The 21,392-nt window shown below is 34.5% G+C and overlaps 3 protein-coding genes across 3 annotated transcripts; 2 read left to right on the top strand and 1 right to left on the bottom strand.

Moving 5' to 3' along the window:
• Positions 1–70: 70 nt before the first annotated feature.
• LOC111512710 (uncharacterized protein C9orf85 homolog) lies at positions 71–6,676 on the bottom strand. The gene is made up of 3 exons (XM_023168861.2): positions 6,544–6,676; positions 2,182–2,537; positions 71–358 (listed from the first exon to the last, which is right to left on the bottom strand). The coding sequence occupies exons 2-3, from the start codon at positions 2,524–2,526 to the stop codon at positions 116–118; spliced, it is 588 nt and encodes a 195-aa protein (XP_023024629.2). The 5' UTR covers positions 2,527–2,537; positions 6,544–6,676; the 3' UTR covers positions 71–115.
• On the top strand, positions 6,234–7,005 carry LOC111512712 (mitochondrial inner membrane protein Mpv17). The gene is made up of 2 exons (XM_023168863.2): positions 6,234–6,520; positions 6,580–7,005. The coding sequence occupies exons 1-2, from the start codon at positions 6,323–6,325 to the stop codon at positions 6,922–6,924; spliced, it is 543 nt and encodes a 180-aa protein (XP_023024631.2). The 5' UTR covers positions 6,234–6,322; the 3' UTR covers positions 6,925–7,005.
• A 1,394-nt stretch (positions 7,006–8,399) lies between these two features.
• CSN6 (COP9 signalosome subunit 6) lies at positions 8,400–20,730 on the top strand. Its single transcript, XM_074175043.1, has 5 exons — positions 8,400–8,727; positions 9,112–9,243; positions 9,299–9,450; positions 15,018–15,377; positions 20,524–20,730. The coding sequence occupies exons 1-5, from the start codon at positions 8,514–8,516 to the stop codon at positions 20,662–20,664; spliced, it is 999 nt and encodes a 332-aa protein (XP_074031144.1). The 5' UTR covers positions 8,400–8,513; the 3' UTR covers positions 20,665–20,730.
• Positions 20,731–21,392: the final 662 nt, after the last annotated feature.

The raw sequence follows: 21,392 nt of genomic DNA, 5'->3' as shown, positions 1-21,392 counted from the left end.
TGATTACTTCACAATATTTTTTTCAATGCTGTCATTCCACGAAGGTATTGGAAAGATATAAAGAAAAAAATTTCATTGTTTCACTAATTTTATTCTCAAACCTAATATACATCTCTCAAGACCCATCAGTGTCTTCTCCGCTCTCCTCTTCTTCTTCATCTAAGAAATCCAAGTCATCGTCATCTTCTTCTATCTTCAAAGATTTCAATTTATCAAACAAATCCTTTCTGTCTTCTTCTCCTGCATCGATTTTGGGTTCCTCTCCTTTGTCTTTCTTATTCATATACCTCAGAAATGTTCTTCTCTTTCTTTCAGGTAAAGATTGGAGCAGTGCTTTCAATTCGGCATCTAATCTTGGCTAAAACATATTTTTCTAATGTATGTGATGATTGAGACTAATATTGATAAATAAAAATCAAGTTGATTCAATAATTCGTTAGTAAGAAATCTGTATCCCTATATTCCCATCTCTTCTGGTATCTGTAGAATAGGGAGGGTGAGTGTAGACTCACAGCACTTAGGACACATATGAACCATTGGCGATATTACTGTCGTTGCGCGGCTTCTTCAACCTTCTTGTGGTTCCCTCCGCGGAGGTGCACAAGTGAGGAAACTTTCCTGCAGGAACAGCCGGTTCCTTACCTTTATTCAAGGCGGAGCTCTTGGCGCCCGCCGCAGGAAGTGCCCTTGCAGTTGAAGGTGATCTGCTATGTCCAGCCTCATTCCAAGCGATAGATTAGGGTAGTCATTTCTGTTCATCCCCAACCACCGCCTTAGATTGAAGTGAGCACTTCTGTTCAGCCTCGGGATTGGTTTTTGTTGTTTCTGTTTTTGTGTTGTTTCATTCATGTGTGTCCCCACGAGTAGCAAGGGAAGAGTTGGTCACCTCTGGCAGAGGTGGCTGATTACAATTAGGTTTCGCCCAGTTCCCCAAGGGGTTCGTTCGTGATCGCATATCACCCTGCGGCCATTCAGCTGTCGGCACGATTTTACACCTTAGCTTGGGTAGGCTGGTCCATGGTGGCATGTTTTGTAAAGGCTTTTGGGGGCTAGCTCCCCTCACCCTACTTATTTCTGCCACTGACCAGGAGTCCGGCGACCTCGTCCGTAAGGCCACATTGGCTTCCCACACACCTGGGGATGCGCCCGATAGGTAGCCCAGCCCACGGGCCCTATATTCCCCTATACTCCTATATATCCATATTTAAATATGGGGATATCAAAAGTTCAGATGAAACGGATATAAGGTTACAGCCTAACTACTATCCAGCCAAATACCGGATAACTAGCGCCTTTCCAGCCAAATACCGGTCTTAAAAAATATATTTTAAGATAATTAATTGTTTTATTTAATTAGTATCACTTGAAAAATACAATCAGTATTCACGAAATAATTCTATTACTTAGAAAACCAACTAGTACTCATACTGCACTAATGGCAAATTATGGTGAATGAATACTAATTCCTCTGCATGTAGCAAGCGGTTTCGTTTGTCTTCGTAAATAAGGCCAGTTTCAGATGAAAGTCTTCGCTATACTCACTGCTGCAAGGTGCTGAAAGATAGATGCACTGCAATCAATACAATGAGTCATTGAATGCAACCATTGTTAACTTCGCTTATCAACGAAGAGATCCGAATTCGACCGCCTTGTCATTCGCGTGCCGTCAACGCAAGCTTGCTTTTCACGATGCACCAAATGGCAACGTTTCACCGGATATTATCCGGCTATCTGGCTGCGAGATTGGTCAAATATTATCGATATCCGGCTAAAGTGCTATCCCTTTCATCTCATCAAAAGATGCAATGACAGCAGGAGAAATATACGATAGACTGAATTGGAAAGAGTTAGTTAGATATAGTTCTTAATTCGCGAATCAGTTTGTTTTCTAATACGAGTACGCTCTATTTCAAATTTCAAGAAATTAACCAAAATATTTATCCGAAATGGCTGTCTTCCTTTATTTCAGTTCTTCTATTGTCAGTAAATTGCATTAATAAATTTTGCCTACAAATTGAATAATCAGTTACTAAGTGTACTTACTCTTCAGTGGTAACTTTTCAGGACGAACTTTTTGGTAAGCCGTCTATTACAATTCAACAGGTTTTTTACTGATTAGGCTTTGTTTATTTTTCAGATTATAGAAATTTGAATGTCATAAAAAGCAAAAACAAATCATACCTGTTCATCTTTCGGCTGCTCGACCTGCACGATTTCTTTGTCCTGACAGCATTTCGTGCAGCACCGCAGATTCTTCCCACACTCACTGCACATGACATGGTAGGCCTTTTTGACAGCCTTCTGTCCGCACTTGACGCACGTCTTTGGCTGCGTCAGTGGCTTGTACTTCTTGTACTTGATCTTCCACTCAATAATCTCTTTGCATCTCATGCAAACATCGCTCACTTGGATCGAGTTGATGAGTTTGGTGCGATTACTAATGTCGTGAAGGTTGTTTTTAAACGCGGAACGGTTCTGGTGCTTCTGAGGCCTCGTCCTTGACGCATTTCCTCTCTGAGAGCTCATGTTTCTTTGTTCTGAAACATAAAGTGCAAACTTAAAACTTCTGTCGTTGAAATAACTACAACCGGGTACTGAAAATCTTCTAGAATGCTAGAGTAATCTGAATTGTTCCACAAGGGTCGGGTCTGATTCCGATACTTTTCTCAACATACAGTGCAGACGTAAATGCCCCCCCTCTTGAGTTTTGAACGGGTAAAGATATCAACATTGGACATAATGTTTATAAAAAGTAATCATTTTTAGAACTTTTTAACAAAAAAAGCCAATGATGTAACATCATCCACCGCAAAGAGGGCGCTATCAACTTTTTCAAAGAGAAAAGGGGGTTTGTAACCCTTCTCTATACAACGACGAATTTGGATAACCGGTTGCGGAGTTACTGTTGTATGAATTGGAAACCGGGAAAAACGATAATTCGTAACTTTGCAACCAAAAGAGGATTGAAACAGCTCCAAAGTTAATAATCACAGGTTACACAAATTTTCTAACGTATAAGAGAAATGATTTCTTCACGGAAATGAATCATAATCACAATAAATTTGAACCAAATTATCTGACAAGAAAGCGCATTTCTGTTTTTAATTCTATTCAGGATTTCGATCATGTAGATGAAAATCCACACCGTATTACCCTACTAACAGGAAGTGTTGTCTGACAGTTCGTACTGGAACCTCTGGCGTTAAACGATTCTATTGAAAAGACATTCCCAACACCAGAACAAAAATTACGTTCTCTCGACGCGCGTTTCGCTAACAAAGTTAGCGTCCAGAAGATCATTATGTCATATGTCATAATGATTTCCTGTGGACGCTAACTTGGTTAGCGAAACGCGCGTCGAGAGACCGTAATTTTTGTTCTGGTATTGGGAAAGTCTTTTCAATAGAGGAAGTATTGTGGTTGGCTTGACGGCTATAACTATTGATACTGACAATTCGCTTCATTTTATATCGTTTAAATTTTCAAACATGTTTCGCGCCCGATCTTTCTAGGATCAAACAGAAGCACCTCATTCACGCCGAGGTCGGCCGCAATTTTCATGAGGTAGAAATGGTGAAACATGCAAAAATTAAATCGAACTGGCGGATACTTGATTAAAATCCATATTAAAACTAATTAATACACTATTTTATAGTGTATATCATACAATAAACTGTATTAATTAGTTTTAAAATGCCAGATTTCCTAAGAATCCGATCTGCCGAAAATACTCCATCTGTCTGAAAAATTTCAATCTGGAAGTATAGCTAGAGCTAAAGGAGCAGGAAGAAAATCTATCTCGGATGATTGAAATTGTTGCGTCTGAAATTCTAGAGGAATATCTAACTGACGATTTATATTTGGAAATTCTTCAAAAACCTCTTTCACCCACGGATTCAAGAAATCGTGGCCAGCAATCAAGATGAATTCGAAAATCCAGTTGTTTTCCGGAAATATGGTGCTCGTCCACATTTTTATAATCCTGTAAGGGATTGGTTGGATCATAGATACGCAGGCATATGAATTGGTAGGCGTGGTCCGTTGGAAAGACCTGCTCGTGCACCGGATTTGACTTCTCATCGTGTAAAAATTACACAAGGTTAGAACTTTGTGGAAATCATTGTGGATCCATATCGATAAAATATATTACATTACAACTCTATAATGAACCCAAGGAAAAATCCAGATTCAGAAATTCAAGGCTCAAAAATTGTACACTAAAAAAACCAATTCAATATACACTCACAGGCACAATTAACCGCCCACCTTGTATTTCTATCAGTTTTCAGAAAGTCAAATTTATATCACATTTCATGAGAGGGTATGTTGTAAACTACCCTTAAGGTAAAAAAAAACAAAAATGTTCAATAAAAGTCGTTTCTCAACGGATTCTTTACAAAAATTTAATTATTGAAAATTTTCGATGAAAATTTGACAAAGTTAATTGTGGCAAAAGTGGGGTTTCCTAAAAAAATTAAAATTTAATAATGGGTGTTGCCGCCTGTAACCCTTATGACTTCTTGGAGTCGGTTTGGTAACCCATCCACGATATTCTGTTTCAAAACCTTGCTTGATTCAGGCAGCTTTTTCTGAAACTAAAACAGTGATATTTTCGAAATGGTATAACATAACTGATGCAATTAAATACATCTAGAGATCGCACAGAAATGCAATAACTTCCTCATAATTAATGTTCTAGTAAATTTAGGACCAGAAAATGAAGTTTTCCTGCTCATTAGATTTTTCACATTTTACTGAGTGCCGGTACTAGCTTTATAAAAAAAATTAGAAGAGGAAACTTTTATCTGCAATTTGAAAAGATATTGAACTAGATCAGTTATTTAACCTGGAACTTTCAAGCAAAAATATAGGTACAAGAAAAGTTCAAAGCATTCTAACTGATGAAACTTTATTGATAGTTTTGCTGAACACTAGAATGGTCTAATAAAATTAGATGTAAAAGGTGTAAAGTCTAATTTGAAATTTCATTCAAAATCATATCACGTTTGACCCGAAGAAGCTCCTTCTCTGCTCTTTTATTTTCCTCAATCTCTTTCATGAAAATAACTTCTAGTTCCTTGAACTTCTCCCCAACTTCATCTATATTTTCGCTACTACCGCCAACAAAGTTCACTAATGACTTTTCAGTGGCCATTTGTCCCAAAGTATTGAAAAGAGTTATATACTCATTTAATTCATTTTGCAGCTCATCGGCAAGACTTCGGAATTTAGGTACCTCGTCCCAAATTCCTGACTCAGGGTCCAAATTCATGGAGTTTTGTATTATCTCCATCTGACGGACAAGGCAATTTCGATACTCTTGACTCACGACTGTCACAAAGTCTTTCAACTGCTCCATGAGTCTTAGAATCGCTGCGTCTCCTTGTTGTAAGGCATTGGCTAGGTCTTCTTCGATGCTGCTTTCAACTGCGTCACTTTCTGCATTTTCTGATTCGTTTTCATTTTCATTCGCATTGGAAATTGTAGCGCTGCAGATTTGAGATCCAAGAAGCAGTTTATTAGGGTTAGACATGAGGATTGTCCGGAAAATTGGTACGGGGTTTTGAATAACTGATTTCTTCGCGTGCAGGAACTGGGAAAATCTTTTAAAAAACTTGTAATGGGTAAATCGGGACATCACACACCAACAACATAATACTTCTTAAAAATATATGCCTAAAAAGTGTCAAATATGTCAACCGTGATAATGATCAGGCAAGAACTTCGCACTGCCAAATGGTTACATATTTTTTTTAATTTATTCTAGGTTCATTTGATATGAAATCGATGTTTCTATAACAATGACAAAACTTAGGAAAATGTTTTAGATTTTACTTTTAGACGTGGCTATTATCCCATACGTCCGGTTATTCTTATAAATTACTATTCTCAAAATCAAGGACCGATACTTTTGACTGTTAAATTCCTGAACAGTATATCGGATCCGTTTAATTAAGTCATTATAATTAGCAAGTTCTTACTTTATGACATAAGTAATAATATTTATTGATAATGTAACCTAAAATTCTGTATAGTTATATTTGTTGTCATTTAAATGAAAAACATTTTATTTTTATTCATTTCGGAAAGCTTTTTGATTTTAGAAAAGTGTAAAACCCATAAATGTCAGGAATAATCAATTCAATTGTTCATAAAACAGTATTTTTAATCTATCCTCACATCATTTTACTGTGCCGTACACCGGTATGACAGACATTTATCTCTCTGTCAAACTGCATAAAAAAGTTTGTTTTCATATATGAAGTAATGACCTTAACCTCAAAGTAATTCGAACTCGTAACATTTTGTCACGAATTTCAAAATGAACAAATCTGGCAGAATATTGCAACTATATAAAAAACTACTGAACGATCACTTTGTAATGGTACAGGCGGTACAGACAGGCACTTTAATGGGAACAGGAGACTTAATAGCCCAGACAATCATAGAAAAAAAGTCCTTCAAGCAAGTTCATCTCTGGAGGACAGCTAGGTTTTTTGCGATCGGGGCAGTTATGGTGGTAAGAAAAATAAAATCACTTACCTAGAAGACACACAATTCAATACAATTCGTTTTCAGGGACCAACTATTTCGATGTGGTACAAAGCTCTGTCAAAATACATCGGCCATACTGGAAAATCAGTGGTTCTCAAAAAGGTGGCTCTAGATCAATTCGTCTTCGCACCAACTTTCTTGGCGCTGTTCATCACTGTTATGAATACTCTCGAAGGGCACAGTTGGGACTTTATTAAACTCCAGTTGAAGAAGAAGTACAAAGACATTCTTATTACCAACTATGAAGTTTGGCCACCCATTCAGCTATTCAATTTTTATTTCATTCCTCTGCAGTACCAAGTTCTGCTTGTTCAAGTTGTTGCTTTATTCTGGAATGCATATTTGTCATGGAAAACTGAAGAGAAATAACTACAATGTGAAAAATGTCAGTTATATTCGAGCTTATTTTTCGAGCTTATTTTTCGAATCAATACATATTGTAATATCCCATTGGCTATTCTAAAGATATTTTAACAAGATATTTGTTTAAAATGACATAACGGCGATTTGAATTCACTTTGGCGGTTAGAATTCAGTTATATTATGCACCATGTCAAAGGAAATAATTTGTAGTTGCGTTCGGTACCTTCAGCGGTCGTGCTAATGCAACCAAATATTAAGTAGATGTTTTTCCAAGTTCCTCCTAATTGAAAAATGCTAAGTAAAGGTGAAAACGTGAATTTTTAAGTCATTCAAGTTTTTAATTCTTTTGAGAACAGTGATTTTCATTATTAGGTATGTTCGTTTACTACAAACCAAGCGCTCGACTAGCTTTAACTTCACTCGGCGAACGTTCGATAATGCAGATCTGTGTGAGGAGAAAAATGTGATTGATAGCTCTGAGATTAACGACAGGATCGGACAGATTTTTTAGTTGTCAATTGTCATGTTTTCAGAAAATTGCTTAAGTTTCAGGTAATTCTTGAAAAGTCATAAACTTTTAATGAAATCCTTTTATGTAAGCACATCACTGTATTCGAAAGAGAGTTCAAGACACATTCCTATTGTTATGATAATGACTTCTTTGACACTAGTCATTCTTGAATGGTTGCAAAAATGTTGAATTATATTTCAGTTGTAGAAAAAACGTCATCAGTGGTATTTTAGAGGTTTTATAATGACAAATATCACCACAAATGTTCATTACATATGAACGATTTGGTGTTGGGAAAAAACTCCAGCAATATTCATTACTACACCAAAATTTCCAAACAGTGCATCATAAATGCTCATTCAGGTTTGTTATTATTTCATTCCATTGAGGAGCGTATGGTGAATGAATTGTTATTGAAAGAGTACTAATAGCGTAGAGGTTCAGTACCCGAAATGAGAGAGAGAGAGAAGTAGAGTCACATTATTCTAGAGTACATTCAAAGATGAAAATTTGCTCTATACTATAATTTCAAAATACTACAGCCACCAAGTTCTCAGAAATGATTTATTTTTTGCCTCAATCTGTTTCTTGCATTGATGAACGAAAATTATACTAAACAGATGAGAAAAAAATGAACGAAAAAATAAAATCTCCAATGTAACAAATCAAAGATATTGGCAATCATAAAAACAAAACATTCTGGGTTGATGCTTCACAGCTGCCCTAAAGCGAGAAAAATCCTAAACTTCCGAATTCCAGTCAATAAGAATATAATAAAGGGAAAAAGGGCAGAAAAAGAAAACAAAACAATATGGGAAAGGAGAAACACAGTACAGTATTATGTAAAACAAGATTCTTATAACTCCAAGACTAAGTTTTTGAGACAGGCAACTCTGTAATAAAAACGGCACTGTTAATATTAGCACCAAACTTGGAAGCTTGGTGTAAAAGCTCAGAGTAAAAGTAAAAAGAAGAAGAAAGAGGTTTTATTTTTTAAGTCAAAACATTGGTCACAATTTCAAAGTTGTGATTATAATAATAATTCTTGAAAAGATTCCGGACTGTTTTTGCAAAAAGTTGAAAAATGAGTAACGCCAACGTGATGGAGGTTGAAATGGAAGGAGCTTCAATTGCAGAAAGCTCGAAATCGTCCATGGACACTTCAACAGACGTGACCAAAAATGTTATGGCACCTGGAGCAGTTGGTTCCATTACCTGCTCATTGCATCCTCTAGTTATAATGAATATATCTGAACATTGGACCAGGGAGAGAGCCCAAGAGGGATCTGTTCAGCAAGGTAGACTGAATATCAAGTAAAATGGGACTACTTAGGCCACTTTAAATTTTCCATAGAAATAAATACAGTGAATCGACACTCAAATTCAAATACTTGTTGACATTGAAAGTTATTTCAAGTTGATGTTTAACCATACTTAAACCGTACATTTATAAATATGCAATGTTTCTGGGTATAATAAACATACACATGAGTCATCTAAATCATCATGATTCATTTAACCTCAGAAATGCCTTGAGAACCAGGAATACTACTCAATATTACCAATTTCAGATTGAGAACATAAATCAGCAAATTGGTCTTAGTAACTTTGGTGGCATAAGTACCCCTGCTATAAAGTAATGCCTCTCTGTGGCAGTGTATTCATTCATCTGTTATTTTCAGTCATTGGGGCCATCATTGGCAAACAGAAGGGAAGAAATATCGAAGTTATGAACTCTTTTGAACTGGTGTTCAGCGTTATAGGTAGCGACATAGTCATCGACAAAGATTACTACAATATGAAAGAAGAGCAATGTAGGTTATATTTTTTCACAGTAGAAATAAATTGTGTGTAATGCTTCTGTTTCAGTCAAACAGGTATTTAGTGAAATGGACTTCCTAGGTTGGTATACAACAGGAGATACCCCCAATATTAGTGATGTGAAAGTACATAAGCAAATTAGTGACATTATAGAATCTCCAATAATGCTCAAGCTAAATCCCTATGATAAAAATATTGAGGTGAGATTTATTCTAATAATTATCATCTTATCAAAACTGAGATCAGTAAGAATTTGATGAAAAGCTATTTCAGCTAATAACTTCTTACCTGTGTGACAGAAAGCAAGTTATGTACTTCAATAAACAATATTGTGATTTATCGGCAGTGGAGTATGGGGTTCGTCAGGACTCGGTAGTAGATCCGTTACTGTTCTTAATCTACATCATTGACTTATCTGCCTAGCACTGAGGTAGTCATCTATGCTAATGATACCATCTTGATTGAAACAAATTTCTCCATAATTAAATTAGAGGACAAAATGAGAGAGGCACAGTTGAAGGTTGATGATTGATTCAGCTTCAAATAACTGAAACTGACTATATGATGGAATTGGCCATTACTTAATGAAAATCCAACTAACGTTTTCAAAAAACGCTTTATTATGAGATTTTCACTAAAAAACTTAACAAAAAACAAAACTTGTTTCGCCAAACAATGGCTTTTTTGTGTGTGTCTTTACTCTGGTAAAGTTTTTGTGAAATTCTTTAGTGAAAATCTCACAATAAAATGTTTTTTGAATATGTTAAAACTGACTATGATTTTTCTCTTAGAAATTATGACATGGAGATGTCGGAAGTTGTGAAACTTCTTAGAGTAATGCTTTAACCATCCCTAACTTGGAAGTTTCACATGGACTACTTAGCAAAAAACTATGGAGGGCAGCCTATCTTAAAAAAAAAATGGAGCTCAGACTTTCTCCTTCTTTCCTTTTTGGACTCGCCACTGATGTCCATATTTTTACCTTCAGTAAGAATAATTGCAGGTTCAAAATCTATGAAAAAATGAATTGATAAAATTGAATGAAATTTTGAAATTATTGAAAATACAAAAAAATAAAAAACATAAATGCTGCCAAACAAATTAACAAAATTTGTGTAAAGAAAACAAATTATTTATTGTGTGTAAATTGAAATGTTGATTATGTACAGAAAATAAAGAGTTGAACAAAAAAAAACATTTCATATGAAGTTACCTCTCTGCATTTTGATTGTTAGTACCCACAATCAAAATGTTATGAAGTAACTTGGTTTGAAATTTTTTTTATTTTAATTTTTTGGTATTTTTTCATAATTCAACTCGTTGATTTTTATTTCATTTTTTATTAAACAGTGACCCCCAAAGTATGCACCATAAGGGAAACTTCTTTATTAAGGGTTTTTCGACAAAATGTTATTCTTGATGAAAGTTTGTGCATCCCTTAAAACTAAACATGCACCAACAAAAAACAGTAAAGTACACGTAATATACGAGGAGCCTTCAAATATTTGATTTTGAGACAGGAGTAAAGTACTCTTATTTTGAAAAATCTCGGAAAATGTTATTGTAAAAAGTTGTTCAGCATTAAAAAATACATCCAGATTTGAAGTCATTGTCATCTAATGAGAAGTTTTATTTTTTTACCCATTTTTTTTAAATGGGCATAACGAAAAAAAATGTTGATAAAACATAAATAGACAACATCCTGTATAAGACGGTTTATTTTAAAAGCCTGGAATATTACGAATTACACAACTATGATGTTAACCACGGTTAATTTATTTGAAGAGTAAAATAATATTCAAAGTTTTTGGTGCAGTTATTTTTATTTTTTGTTTACACCGAAAATTACTCAAAATTATACAGTACTGTAACAAGAACTTGATATTCAATAATATCAAATCACAAAACATCAAAATAAAATAGGTATTTCGTAACAAACTTGTTGATTTTCTGGTGATTTTCTTGTTCAAAATAATTCTCCAAAATAATGTGTGTTTTACTGTATTTTGTTGGTGCATGTTTAGTTTTAGGGGATGCACCGACCTCTTCCGTTGATCAGTGTCCCACTTCGGGGCTCATCTTTGAGGCTAAAATCTCCTGAACGCAATTTCGCAAACCAAACAGTGCATTAATCAACACTATCATTGTCATATGTCTGGTAAAAATTTTGGCTGTTTCGGCAGCGTTTTGGTTCAATTCGAATTAGTAGAGAAAAATTAGTCGAAAATCAGTTGAAGACATCATATAGTAATAAGCCGGAAAGAGGCAAAACAACAGAGGAAAAAAATTAGCAGCACCAATTTGTAGAGTAAAAACTTTTATATCGATCACTATATACCACGAGTCTTACTTTTAAATGAACCATTTGTTGCTTTTTATAACAAACTTTCAGAACTTTTCAGTGTATCATTTCCTATACAGAAAATTTTAAAAAAAGCGTAAAAAACCCTGGATAACACAGAATTAAGCCGTCCTCAAGAAATCTCCGGTCTCTTAGTTTTTTTTATCTAGTTTTCTATTGTATAAATCAATTCAAAGAACTAAGATTATAAAAAAAGGAAAGAAGAAAAAAAAATCACATCAAAGGTGCTGCTTCGTGTCCTCCTGTTCATAAAAGAGGGCATATGCCTCATCGCTCACAAGTAATTTTGGCGAATTTGGGAACACGTGTGAATCGTTGTATTCATGCCACGTGCCACTCTATGGGTGTCTGCAATATGCTGTGTAATGTCCTTTGTAAGTAGTCCCACTGTGATTTGAAAGTGCATATAGATTATAATGATAAGGAGCCACATTGTCTGCTTCATAACTGCTCATATCTAATCCATCTGAAGAAAAGTCAATGGAAACATTCAATTTGCCTCTGAATCTTTCCGTTGGAGAGAATCTTTTCAAACGAATTACTGAAATACGGGGAAACTTATAGATTGATAAGGACTTTGTACATTTTCTCGTTTGCTCGCACCTCGAACACATTGGTTTTTCATCTCCATCCAGAGTTTCCTCTCTTAGTTATATAAGAAAGTTCAGCTTATATCCAGATTTCCATGCCTACTTTAATAAATACCGTAGAATTTACCGAACTATTCTCAAGCTTGTTAAATCTAGCTATTTCCAAAATAGAATTTACTCTAGGTTTGTTCTGGTTCTAACATCCGAAACTGTTTGGAAACTGCGCAAGACATGGTGCGTACAAACAAAAAATCTCAAACAGTCCGAAATAGTCTCGGACTTTTGTTTAAACCAGAACGCTTTTGAGAAGACCACTGTAAGACCATTGTAAAATTGACAAAATGTTCAAATAACATTTTATGATTGATATTTTATTTATAATAATAATAATAATAATAAATTTTATTTAATCTTTAGAAACACATACAGTTTATCGATATGTCAACAAAGTATATCTGAAATAGTCTAAAATTAAAAACATTACAGGTTATTAACTTAAAATTGAGTAATTAAACAACATTAACATTAACACGCAAGTTAAAAATATCGACTTTATAGACTTGTAACAATATTCATTTAGTCTTTAGGAAACATAGTCAATACAGGATAACATAAATTCATTATTACAACGATAGCATTACAATTGAAAAATATCACGTCAGTGTAATTTTCAACTTAATAATCTAGTAACTATCACATGCTATATATAGCTTTCTACTTTAGGCAATCAATTCGAACAAGTTTCTAACCTCCCAATTACATCAGAAAATTCATCAATGTTATAAATAGGGTTTGTACACAAAATATTTTTTAACTTACTCTTGAATGTTTTGCTTGGTAATTGACGAAACTGAGGTGGTAGTAAATTGTATAGCCTGATACCGACATTATCAGTTCTCTTCAATCTATTTAATTCCTGTACAAGATCTGTTTTATGTCTTGTATTGTAATGATGTATGTCTGTGTGCATGGTATGTTTATTTAAGTTTTCCTTAATGTTTAGCAAATTTTCAAATACAATAACTGAATATAGAGTCATAATTTTCATAGCTTTAAATAACGGTCGACAGGTTTCACTGGGTTTACTCGAGGTTATGGCTCTCACGGCTGCTTTTTGAATAATAAATACTTTGTCTAGATGAGTTTTAGATGCTGAACTCCAGCTTAGAATCCCATATTTCAGAATTGAATGGAAAAGGGAATGATATGTCATTAGTGCTGCATTTTGGTTTATAACTTTTTTTATCACTCTTATTGCATAAATTGTCTTACTTAGTCTATTGCACATATTATTTATATGTTCTTATGTTCTGACCATCTTAAATTTAATATATTTACCCCCAAGAACTTGACCACCGATTGTTCGTTTATATTCGATTTATTGATTTCAAAAGTTAAATATTCTGTTTTTTGTTCGTTCAATATTAACTCGTTTGGTATAAACCAAGATTTTGCTTTATCTAAGATTATATTCAGGCTTTGTTGCGGGCAATTTAATTCATCAACTGTTTTACTCAGCGTTGCATCATCTGCATACATTATTGTTTTAATATTTACTTGGCCCATGGTATGTGGTAAATCGTTAATATATATAAGGAACAATAGTGGGCCCAGTATGGAACCCTGAGGCACCCCTCTGATTAAATTCATTTTTTCACTCCGCGAATCTGTCAGTTCTACTACTTGGCTTCTTCCTTTCAAATATGAGGCTATTATATCAGAGCAAACTCCTCTGACTCCATAAAAATTTAATTTCTCCAAAAGAATTTGATGATTTACACAATCAAAAGCTGAAGTAAGGTCAGTGAAAACACTTATATATTTATCTTTGTTATCAAAAGCCATTTTTATGTTATCTGTTAGGGTGTTTATTGCCTGGGCAGTAGACATGCCTCTTCTGAAACCAAACTTATTTGGACTGAGAATATTGTTCATTTCCAAGTAGTCTACTAATTGATTATATATTGCCTGTTCAATCACCTTTGATATGGATGGAAGGATTGAGATCTGCCTGAAATTTTTTATTTCACTTTGACTTCCTTTTTTGTGTACAGGAATAACTTTACCAATTTTCAGCTCCTGTGGGAAATACCCTTCATTAAAACATGCATTAATTATATCTGCTAATGGTTCGATTATATATGGTATGATGCGCTTGATAACAAAAGTGCTAACACCGTTTATATCTTCAGTTCTTTTATTTTTGAGCTTGTTTGTTATGATTCTTATGTCGTCTGGAGTTACCGGTCTGAAAAACATCGAGTTAGCCAAGTTAGTTTTACTCTCTAGTAAACTTATGGGATCTATTTCAGATTTTGGCCATTTTATTTATTGACACTTATTCTATTGAATAAAATTTATAATTTATAAATGTATATGTTTATATACTGCTTGTTTATGTAACAATTTCATTTTTATTTTATTTTATTTAAATTTTACATAATTGTGTGTATTTTGCCTAAATTTTATTTCTGTACGTGTATATTTTACTTTGTCAACAAAACAAGAGTTTTTTTTGACAATAAAATATATTTTTATTGATTAATTGACACAGTAGAGTAAATATTTATAGAGATATGGAGCTACAAAAACCCATGACAATGAAACGAACAGAATTTTTGAAACAACCAATAACATTCACCAAGAAATATTGTGAACCACTTTGAAACAAACTATGATGTTGTGTTATAACTCTGCTCTTTTTTGATAACTCATAAACTGCCAGTCGTTTTGATCACTTTACCATTTTGAAGAACCATTTTCACTCGTTCAATTTATATTGAAACCTGTACTATAAACAAAAAATCCCTTTCAGCACCTACCCGTCAACTTATACGAATCTGTGATAGACCTCGTGAGTGGCGAAGCAACCATGTTATTCGTACCTTTGACCTACACCTTAGCGACAGAAGAAGCAGAACGCATCGGCGTTGATCATGTTGCCAGAATGTCGTCCACCGATTCCGGAGAAAGTTCCTTAGTGGCCGAACATCTGACGGCCCAGTATAGCGCCATCAAGATGCTGCATTCTCGAGTCAAACTAGTTCTGGAGTACATGAAGGCGGTGCAGGACGGACAGCTGCCCAGAAATCACGAAATACTGAGAGAGGCTTATTCGCTGTGCCATAGGCTGCCTGTTGTTGATGGCAAACGATTCAGGCAAGACTTCTATAATGTGAGTAGTTTGGTTTTAAGATTAAAAGGTTTTACAGAAGTTGGGGGATTGTGACACGAATTCAAAGTTGTCTTTGATAGTTACGAATTTATTTTTGACGCAAACATGTTTACGATAGGGGAAAATATATCCAAAATGAGGATTCTGTTTGGAGCACATGAATTTTTGCTGAGTTGGCTACTCTGTCTATTAGTCTTTAGTACGAGGGTTGCCTTTTATATTTCGGGATTAGAGAACAAAAACAAATATTAATCATCGAAAATCACTTTATTGTTTTTCAAAATGTTCCCCATGAAGATCTATACATGTTTGCATGCGTTTGTACCAATTGTCGAAACACTTTTGCCACTCTGATTGAGGTATCTCCAAAACATGCATTCTGAATGCAGCAACTGCTTCTTCAGGTGTTGAAAAACGTTGACCTCTCAGTTTGTTTTTTACGTGCGGGAATAAAAAAAGTCATTTGGTGCCAAGTCAGGACTATACGGCGGATGACTCATCAAATCGATGTTGTGGGTGCTCAAAAATGCAGTTGTTTGAGTCAATGTGCGAGAGCTCGCATTGTCGTGGTAAAGAGTGATGCATCTTCGGCGGTTGGTTTTCCTGATTTCTTGGAAGACAACTGGCAAACAAATGGTTGTGTACCACTCAGAATTGACTGTTCTAGTGGTACAGTTGTGACATGTCCAGTTTTTTTGAAAAAACAGGCGACCATTTGCTTGGAAGTGCTACATGCGCGAACAACTTTTGTTGGATTTGGCTCATCTTGAAACACCCATACAGTCGACTGCTGTTTATTTTCAGACTCATTCGTGTAAATCCACGATTCATCATCTGTCACGATGTCATAGACGTGTTTCGAAGCACCGCGATCGTATTTGAGCATTTCCTTCGACCAATCGACACAAGCCTTTTTTTGAGCGATTGACAAATTGTGTGGCATCCAAGGCGAACAAATTTTTTTGACAATCAAATGTTTATGCAATATTGAAGGTATGCTGGTCCCACTAATGCCTATAGTTGTCTCAATCTCACGATAGGTCACGTGACGATCTTGCAATATCAGTTCGCACACAACATCAATGGTTTTCGGAACAACACCTGATTTTGGACGACCTTCACAAAATTCGTCATGGAGTGATCGACGACCACAATTGAATTCACCATACCTTCGATAAACATTGGTCCTTGATGGAGCTTCATCGCCATAAATTTAATTAAGTTAATCCAAGCACTGTTGCTGAGTTCCACGTCGAAAGTTCACGATGTTCACGATTTAATTCCATTTTTGGTCCGAGATAACTCTTTTAAGTCTGTTCAAAATCTGTTCAAAATCTGTTCCGTTAACCAGCTGTCGCACCCCTACGAACGACAACCCTCAGAAGTCGAAACTTGTGCGAGCTAAGGATTAACGAGGTCTTACCTTTTAACGTGTGATTCCTAACACGGAAGTTAAGTTACCATAAACAACACAAATAGCGCGCGTATGTCAAAACGTTCTGAGTAGGTATAAGCCCAAAAATGTCCAACTTTACAATAGAGCTGTCAGTTGCCAGATTGCAACAGTAGGGTTGCCAAATCCCGAAACATAAAAGGCAACCCTCATATTAGATGTTATATGATTGGTTCATGACATTATTTCAACTAAATATTGAGAAAACTTAATGGAAAATGAATACAATGGAAACAGCATATAAATCAAACACGTAATATACAAATGTCATTCATATGACAGCTGACATTAATGACAAATACATGGAGTAGTAACTAGAAATAATAATTCTGCTCCAAATGAAATCCTTATTCGATATGATACGTTACACAATTGATGAATATAAACAAAATGAAAAAAACAGAAATCATAACTGAAATAAAAAGTGTTTCTGAAATACAGTCTAATAATTTTTCTGAATTTTGGAAATATAGTTTGAAGCAGTTTTTGTTACTGATATTTTTTTTTTCAATTGATTCTTTGTGATCATAAATTCACAGTCAGAATTTATTGTTCATGATTCCAAAATTAAAAAAAAAAGCTTAGATTTAACAATGAGGAATCTTGAAAGAAATTATCTTTCTCTTTCTAAATCGGAATATCCTTCACAAACGAATCTTTTTTCAAAATATTCGCAATATAATGGCCATTACTCACTTGAATGATATGTTATGCTTGCCTTTAGCTTATATCAACAAATTTCTTTCAAATTCCAATTTATCATTCATTTAAAAGTATAGAAATTGTCACAACACAAAATAAATCTAAAAGTTGAGTTTTATATTCATGAATATCTACATGTCTGGACAGATTGCTTTTGATCTCAATAATTCAATAGACATCTTCCATTATGTACAGGCAGGCCAAAGGTAGAATATTCATCTCTTCAAATATAGATTTATAAGTAAGTCTTGGTGACATATTCCTAATGCTTTTTTCTGAACCAAAAATATCTTCTGTGCAGAATAAGAATTTTCCCACAATAAAATACCATACAGAAGTACAGATTGGACTTTGACAAAATAGATATTACTTGGACACTGTGAACCAACGACATTCGAATTCATTTTTTTGGTTATTTCTTTCGAATATACTGGTGATTTTGGTGATTTTATAATGCTAATCAAAATCATCATATAAAGTAATGCTCAGGAACATTATGGCTGAGTTCCTAGTTTCTTACCGAAGAGAGCAGAGAACAAAACCATTACATTTGATCGAACTTGGCGTGCTTCTTTTGGTCTTGGCTCTTCTGAACTCTTCCATTGGGGCGAATGAACTTTGGTTTCAATGTCATGACTATATACCCATGATTCGTCTCTAGTCATGATCATTTTAACAAATCTGGATCACCGTTGACGTCAGGGCGAGCGTCGTCATTCATATCTTCTCGACCTGTGAAACGCTGGTACCACTTGTAAACATTATTTCGAGTCGGAGTACAATTACCGTATGCCACTGTCAACCTTTCAAGTTTTTTGAGCACTCAATTACATTTTTTACACAACGTTGTATTCAAATTATTTGATCTACCGCTCAATACGAAAAACACTTCTACTTTTATGCCTCTCACCTACAAACTAAACATGCTAAATAGTTGAAACTGTGAACATATGTTCGAGACGAGTGTACCAACACAAAACAAATAAAAAATGGCTAATCAAAAGTAGGTAGCCCGCGAAATTTGAACATTCACCTTATTTTTTGAACAGCCCATGTACCTACAGGACATTGGTTTTTATCTGTTTCTGGCAGTACCAGTTTTGGTGGATTTGCACTTTTGAAAAGCCATGTTGTTAGTCGAGTATCAATAGATTTTTTCTTATTAAAAATATGACAACAGCTTACAATTCAACACAGTTTAGACACTATAAATATAAAATATGTTGTTATTCTCCCTAATCAGTGAAAATGCTGGTCTCGGGATTCACAAACATTCAACATGACAAGTGAAACACAAAAACTAGAAAACCACTACAAAGCTGATAGTAGTAACGCATCAGACATGTGCCTCGAGGCTCAGATGCTCTTTTAAACTATTGATGAATGAACTATAGTCCGGCAACTCACGTATATGGACAGGTTATACATTGAAGACTTTTATAGCCTGTGTAAAAGGATTGTATAATCATTTGTTCGTTCTTACCATGCTCAGGTGTAAGTCATTTCTACACCTTGTATTATACTCATAAAACTGGTTGTTGACTAGTAGATCGTTGTTGCTTTTGATTCCTTTGTTTTTTATTTTATATATGTTTTTGCATTGCCCAAGTTTGAATAGATATTTAATTGGGTGCAGTTCAGTCTGTGAGAATAAATCATTTGTGTGGGTTCGAAATGGAATTTGAAATAAAATTTTTATTAATTTATTTTGTACCATTTGATTTTTTTTGAAATTAGGAATGCTACAATTACCCCATATGATTAACATATACCTAAGATTCGCCAATATATATGCATTACACACAATAGTTCCTCAAAATCCACACTTTCTATATAATTATCTATATTGGAAATAATTGATTGACCTATGCTAGTAAAATACTTGTTGAACATATTTGCCATCTCTTGAGGGTCAGTGATAGTTCTATCATCTGTAACTAATTTAATTGACTCGTTTTTTCCTTCTTTACATTTATTATCGAGTTCATTTTTCTCCATTGTTTTTTTGCATTGTTACCTGCTTTTTTCCATTCTGCTTTGAGATAAATCGATTTTTGTTTCCTTATCTCATTGTTAACTTTATTTTTGAACACTTTTAAAGTCCATCCATAATTAATTTATATTTTCAAAATTTGGATTTGTTCCATTTATTTTTTTATACGTACTATCTCGTTCTTTCACTAAGTTCAATAGATCATAGGTCATCCAATCATTCCCTTGCGATGTTTTAATTTTATCTTATAACTAGAACCTTCTCTTTACATGCATTTATTACCTTTGTTGGCGCATTCATTGTGTCAATGGATTCACAATTTTTCGACACGTCCCTAAATTTTTGTTTGAATAAATCTTGCTTAACTACACTAAAGTCTTGTTACTATCTTTGGTTTATAGTATACAGGCTCAATATCTACATTGATATTTAATGGCTTATGATCAGACAGAGCATAGTTGTATATTGAGATATCATACTTGATATTTTTATTAACCAGGACATGATCCAGTAGAGAATTCGTTTTACTTGTTTGTCTAGTCGCATTATTCTGGTCAACTGTGTTACATACTCTAAACCACTCATAGTTACCACACTAATGTATTCTTTTGTTTCCTCTGAATAGTTTTATTCTTTTTGTTACATAAAATATTCTGAAACATTTCGATAAATTCCCTAAACTGATATTTAGATGGTCTATACATACCATAGATTTGCAGATTGAAAGATTTTAACGAAACTGCCATTAAATTATATTGATCAGAACCATCAACTTTTTCTATCACACTGAAATCAATATGTTCACAAATATATACCGAAACACCTCCAGCTCTTCCTTCTCTGCAGGAATGAACAGCCACAAATCCATCTAGATCAAAAAATTGAACTGGCTAGCAAATTCACTGCCAAGTCTTCTACAATTCTCACGAGTAATAGTTAAATTTATCGCCCGTTGAATAATATACTATGATCAATCTCATATCTATCTATTATTTCAGCAATGCAACGATGTCGGCTTGATGACATACCTTGGAGCTCTCACCAAGGGATGCAACGATCTCAACCAGTTCGTCAACAAGTTCAACATACTCTACGATAGGCAAGGGCTGGGAAAGAGGATGAGGGGCATTATCTTCTGAAGTGATACTCGATTCACTGTTGTAATTATATATTAAAATTTATAATAAACAATCCTATGATACAAATCGTCTTTGAAAAACAAAGTGATGGCAAATATTCGGTATAAAAGTTTCGGTATAATGAGGAAGACCGTGCAGTTCTGGCGTGTTTTGTTTCGACTTGAGGCACTGGATATTTTTGGCTTGGGCAAGGTAATTTTTAACTCTTTGAAGTCAGTTTTCTACGTGACTATATTTTATTTAAAATACAGGATTCATTGAAACCATGATTGAAAAATTTAGTCACCGTGTTCTGGAGCATTTTTATCAGAAAATAAAAAGTCCTGATGCTCAGAATGAAATATGAAGAGTAAAAAAAATTGTTTCATTCAATGTGAACAATGATTAGCTTATACTTACAAGCAAATGATCCATAAAAAAAAGGGAAAATATTCATATCCAAATGCAGATATTATTTCCTTTCCACAGTTGCAAATGACAAAATTTTGTGTGTTTGGACCTGAAGTTTACACATTTGAAGCGATATACTCTACACACAGAGATTCAGTGTTCGAAATGTTGTCATCTGGAAATAATGTGAGCTAAGAATTAACAAAGTCTTATCTTTCAACATCTGATTTCTAGCAAGAGTTGGACGATACGCAATGAAAATTGATCATCATACCTTGAGCTAATTGAACGCAGTTTCGAAGCGACAATCGTAGCGCTATGTCCGACCGAGCTGAAAA

Source organism: Leptinotarsa decemlineata, unplaced genomic scaffold (genome assembly GCF_025532065.1).
Source record: "Leptinotarsa decemlineata unplaced genomic scaffold, Ldec_3_MD MMD2_tig00000882_RagTag_RagTag, whole genome shotgun sequence".
NCBI lineage: Eukaryota > Metazoa > Arthropoda > Insecta > Coleoptera > Chrysomelidae > Leptinotarsa > Leptinotarsa decemlineata.
This window is presented reverse-complemented; position numbering and strand designations above follow the sequence as displayed.

Coding starts and splice junctions, on each gene's coding strand:
- CSN6 (XM_074175043.1), top strand. CDS start 8,514: ATGAGTAACGCCAACGTGATGGAGGTTGAAATGGAAGGAGCTTCAATT. Junction 9,244..9,298: donor CAATATGAAAGAAGAGCAAT/GTAGGTTATATT, acceptor CTTCTGTTTCAG/TCAAACAGGTATTTAGTGAA. Junction 15,378..20,523: donor TCAGGCAAGACTTCTATAAT/GTGAGTAGTTTG, acceptor CTATTATTTCAG/CAATGCAACGATGTCGGCTT.
- LOC111512710 (XM_023168861.2), bottom strand. CDS start 2,526: ATGAGCTCTCAGAGAGGAAATGCGTCAAGGACGAGGCCTCAGAAGCAC. Junction 359..2,181: donor AGCAGCCGAAAGATGAACAG/GTATGATTTGTT, acceptor AATATGTTTTAG/CCAAGATTAGATGCCGAATT.
- LOC111512712 (XM_023168863.2), top strand. CDS start 6,323: ATGAACAAATCTGGCAGAATATTGCAACTATATAAAAAACTACTGAAC. Junction 6,521..6,579: donor CGATCGGGGCAGTTATGGTG/GTAAGAAAAATA, acceptor ATTCGTTTTCAG/GGACCAACTATTTCGATGTG.